The sequence below is a fragment of the Phycodurus eques genome, chromosome 11, assembly GCF_024500275.1.
Source record: "Phycodurus eques isolate BA_2022a chromosome 11, UOR_Pequ_1.1, whole genome shotgun sequence".
NCBI classification, from domain to species: Eukaryota; Metazoa; Chordata; class Actinopteri; order Syngnathiformes; family Syngnathidae; genus Phycodurus; species Phycodurus eques.
In genome coordinates this window covers 13,311,866-13,316,648 of record NC_084535.1, presented here as the reverse complement: position 1 = coordinate 13,316,648, position 4,783 = coordinate 13,311,866, and the positions used below count along the sequence as shown (strand labels likewise).

Here is a 4,783-nt window from a genome sequence, read left to right as displayed (position 1 = left end):
TTCATGTTGTAATATTTTTCTCAAATTTTTTTTTGTATATGTTCCATGATTAAAGGAGCAAGTCTATTCGACCAAACTGACGACACTTTCTTCTCATGTTCATTTCTTTGTAAGAATTTTAGTTCAGAAATAAATTACAAGTACTTAACAACAGGGAGTTACTTTTCAATCACCCGGTATCTTAGCAATTTGTTTCTTTAACCAATCAGATTTCAAATTCGCCTCACAGGGCCTGGTCACTCACAATGACATCAAGGTTTTTCTGCCCTTTGATTGGTTGGTCAGAACAAAAGTTGTTACTGCCAAATTTGAATAGCCAAATCCGATTCGCACGCAGTAATATATTTAATGATCAGCATCTCTGGTGAGGAAAATATGTTTTATTTTATTATTTATTTATTTTTTTGTCATGTTATAAGATAAATTCTGGCCCTCTCCAAATGATGTATGTGGCACTGTTGTGTGCTGTTATATTATGTTTTTGTATTGGGTCGGTGGTTTCTATAATTGCAACATGTGGTGGTATTAAGAGGCAGATCAAATTGAATTAAATCCCCTTTGAAAGCCAATGCAGGAACCAAATGCACAGCCTGCCACTACAAAAGCATTAAAAACAGTGAAAAATCAGTGGGGCAGGAAGGCTTGCTCACAGACACATTTTCAGAACTAGGAAGGCAAAACAAAAAATCTTCTTTCTTGTTCGAGTCACATTTGATGGGTGGGCAGGTATTCCAGAGCCCAACTATTTGTATACAAGCCTTAAAAAGTCACTTTTACATGATATGTCCCCTTTAACTGACACCAATAGGCGAGAACTGATCATTTACATTTTCTAGTGAATATGCATGGGTACGGTTACAGCAGAAGTCCATTGTTTCAAGGCCTGTACTCCAGGGAAAGTGTTCGAAGCTTTTCTATAGGCCTGAGCTATCAAAGTCAAGGGCCAACCTACTATATCCCTGTGCTGTACTTTAGATCTAATAGTGGATTAAATATAGATCCATGCGATCATTTAAGGAAAATGAATCATTTCTGACGGCTGTTAAAAGTAAAATAGGAGACTTTAGTGGCCACTAGAGTACAATTAATAGGGAATCCAAGAGGGAGTGTGGTGATTTCTGCTAGCAAAGCCCCCCTCCCTGTCGGGAGTCTCCCCGGATCCATGCTGCTCCCGTTTTCTTTTCAGCTTCTTTTAAATGAGTTCATCACGCCACGAGGGTCTGCGCTGCCTCAGTGTAACTTTTAGCTCCCCTTTATGCGCTCCGAGAGCCTCAATTGAGTCGACATTTATTATTTTGACCTCTGTCCAACCCTGAAAGGGGGACACTTCTTTTCGGAACCCTCAGTTGCTGCAGGCTTTTTGCGCGTCCTGCCGAGAGACTTTTGCTCTGAAAAGTTTGGTTCCGCGGGATGGACAAGAAAGCAAGCTCCGTGGGGGAATATTCAATGAAAAATTTAAATCAATTAGGCCATGGCCTTGTGGGTGGGATACCTGTGAACATCACGCAGTGCGTAAAGAAAAGAAAAAAGTGGGGAGGGACGTTCTCTGGTTACTTTTATTTTGCACTCTAGGGTCACACGAAATGCTTACATTTCATTTCTAAATTTGAAAGGAAGTCAATTTAGAGCCATTTTTGAACATGGAAAACTATAGTATTTGTCTATTTGTTTGGTTTTCATGTTCAAAACAAACATTCAAATGAAAACAAATTGCATCACGTATCAACATCTATTTTATTTGGATTTCAATCAAATCCATTATAAAAAATAGTTTTCTTTGCATTTTAACTGTTAAACTAAAATGTTGAGTGTCAGTGAGGTCTCTGCAGGCAGCCAAACTGCATTTTTATATGCATATGTTGCCAAACCAATGGATAATGTATAAACATATATGTATGAATCGTTTATAGCATAATTGCCCAAGTCGTTTTTGAACATTTTCAGAAAAAAAAAACACAAATTCAACAAACAAGAGTCCAGTTGCCTTGACTGAAAATTCACACAGAAGGAAATATTTATTGATATTGTGGCAATTGTTATTTTAGGCCAATGTGTAGCTTATATATTAGGATTAAAAAGCAAGAAGACACCATGAAAATAAGTAATCATTTTGGCAATTTGTTTAAATATAATTGTACAATTATGTTTTTGCCAATTTCTACTAATTTCGTCACTTATAGGTGACTTTAACTGCACGTGTTCTCCCTCTAGTGGCGTACTCAAAACGTTGCTTAATGCCATTGACAGTTTCTAGAGTCGTTTTTAAAAAGCAAATAAAACAAAGTTTTGAAAGAGAAAAGTGCCATAATTATTTGAAAAGGTGCAATAACAAAATTGTAGAATGGTGGTTCGAACATCCCGTTCCCATGCTTGCGTGGGTTTTCTCCTCTACTCCAGCTTCCTCCCACATGCATGTAACGTTTATTAAAGACTCTAAATAGCCCATCGGTATGAAAGTCAACTGGGAAAGGCTCAAGCTCACCGTGACCCAAATGAGGAAAAGCGCTATTGAGAAAGGATGACTGGACGGACGCCTTACAACAGCAGACAATCTTCACTTTTTTCAAACCAGCAGCAAAGTAGACACCAATTATTAGATTTTATTTGCAAAATGTACACAGACAAGAAACTTCAGAAAAAGGCAGACTTATGTTGAGAGTGAAAAAGGCTTGAAACCATCCAACTGATTAACTTTTATTGTACATAAACTGCGCCCTCAGTTGTCAGGGCTGCAAGCTGGAAAAAAAAATAAAAATTATAAAAATAACGTGCACTAAATCACTCAAATCCGAATTCACCCTTTTACAATAGGGAACTTATTGAAATGGAAAATGCCAACCATATTGCCACTTTTTGTAGTACATACAAGATCTGTTTGCTTTGTTATTCCATGTTTATGATTTCTATTTCATGATGGTATATAACAGGAATATCATATTTGTTCACTGATAGGCTGGATAAAATTCCACAGGTCTAGTCCTTAACAGGGAGATAAAACATCTTCCATGTTCTACTGCCATCAATCAACTTGCTGCACAAGTAGCACAATGATCTGTTTGGAGTTTCTTCAGCAGATCACTTGTCCTGAAAACTGGCTTTTCTCTTCTCCACAAATGCAGTCATACCCTCCTTACGATCATCCTAAAAATGAAAAGCACAAACGTAACTTAATGTAATGCGACTCTTGCATATAAGAGTGGAGCTTGCAGGTGTGCTATAGTACCGTAGCAAACGTTGCGTGGAACAAACGCTTTTCCAAACGATTGCCCTCGGCCAAAGTCAGTTCAAAGGCTGAAAGCACACGAGGAGCAAAATTGACATGAACTGAAACTTAATTTGGTTGCTACGAGTTTCACTTAACGTGACCTGACCTGCATTAACTGCCTCTTTGGCCATGGCGGACACCAGTTTGGAATTAGTGGCAATTTTCTCACCACATTTCACCGCTTCAGACACCAGCTGGTCAACGGGGCAAATTTTACTCACCAAACCTTCACACAGTAAGACAAATGTCTGAAGTTTAATGACAGCATAGTGAGTGCAAGTAAATAGGAGAATATTGTTCAGCACACCCAACTTTTGGAAGTTCAGATTACTGGTTAAAAGTTATTTTTTTGAAGGATTGAGGTTTGTAAAAGTTTTTTTGTTGAGCATATTATTGATTTGAGGTAGCACACAGTCCTTCTACCTGACTGCTTAGCTTCTTGGGCAGTAATTTTGTCTCCTGTCAGCACCATCTCCATGGCCAGAGACTTGCCCACCGCACGGGTCAGACGTTGGGTGCCCCCTGCCCCTGTAGCGAGACAAGACATCATGGTAAAAGCAGCTCTGTTGTACCTTTTAAAGAACAGGTACCATCATTTCTCGTGTATAATGCGCACCTATATGTAATATGCACCCCCAAAGTTGACCTAAAAATTCTGGAAAACCCTTCTACCTATGTACAATGCAGGATTTTGCTTCTACCCATATGATCAAAAAATGAAGTGTTATCTGTATTTTGTTAGTTTTTTTTCAAATAATTATTCTGAAGTGAAGCACTTTATTTGAACACGTGATACATTTTCGATTTGCTTGCTCTTAGTCTGAAATTCACAGCCCTACTTTTATTTAGTAAAAGAGAAAACACACAGTTGTGCTTATATGTTTGATTACCCAGGCAGAATTTGTAAGATTCTTTAAAGAAAACATGAAGGGCAAGGCGAAACATTTAATTTTATTTTAATGGGATTCAAATTAAACGGTCAAGAATTTCAGAAAAGCATTATCATTAAACAAAGCATGACCATAAAGAAATTAATGATGGTTGTTGTTCCAGTCATATTAAAAAAAAAAACAATAATAAAATAAATTCAAAATAAAACTAATTTCAAATTCTGCCAGGGTATGTAAACTTATGAGCACAACTGTATATATGTGCAGTCATATGTACCCGTCATATTGGAATGAAAGTGAAGGCTACACCTCTCATAACCTCTAGGTGGCGATGGCATATTGGAATGAAAGTGTACAGCTTTTTCATAACCTCTAGATGGCGGCATACATTTATAAAATGGCAAGGTTTTTTTCCATTTTCCCCTATGCCCATGTATAATACGCACTATTGACTTTCGAGAATTTGGGGGGGAAAGGATTGATCTGATTGTGATGTGAAGCATACTGCATGTCTATGTAAAACTGGTCCGTGCCGCAAAAAAGGTTGGGGACTACTGATCTAGAGCAGTGTTTCCCAGCCAGAGGTACATGAGCACATTGCAGGGTGTTTGTGGAAACAAGTGTCACG

At 38.0% G+C, this 4,783-nt stretch overlaps 1 protein-coding gene across 1 annotated transcript in view; it reads right to left on the bottom strand.

Annotated features, from left to right (window-relative positions):
- Nucleotides 1-2,576: 2,576 nt before the first annotated feature.
- The window catches only part of echs1 (enoyl CoA hydratase, short chain, 1, mitochondrial), a 5,450-nt gene continuing 3,243 nt past the window's right edge, over nucleotides 2,577-4,783 (bottom strand). The window contains exons 5-8 of the mRNA XM_061690146.1: nucleotides 3,689-3,793; nucleotides 3,372-3,491; nucleotides 3,224-3,291; nucleotides 2,577-3,141 (exon numbers count right to left, since the gene is read on the bottom strand). Of these exons, the coding sequence (XP_061546130.1) occupies nucleotides 3,076-3,141; nucleotides 3,224-3,291; nucleotides 3,372-3,491; nucleotides 3,689-3,793 (359 nt within the window). The 3' untranslated portion in view covers nucleotides 2,577-3,075. The remainder of the gene's footprint in view (nucleotides 3,142-3,223; nucleotides 3,292-3,371; nucleotides 3,492-3,688; nucleotides 3,794-4,783) is intronic.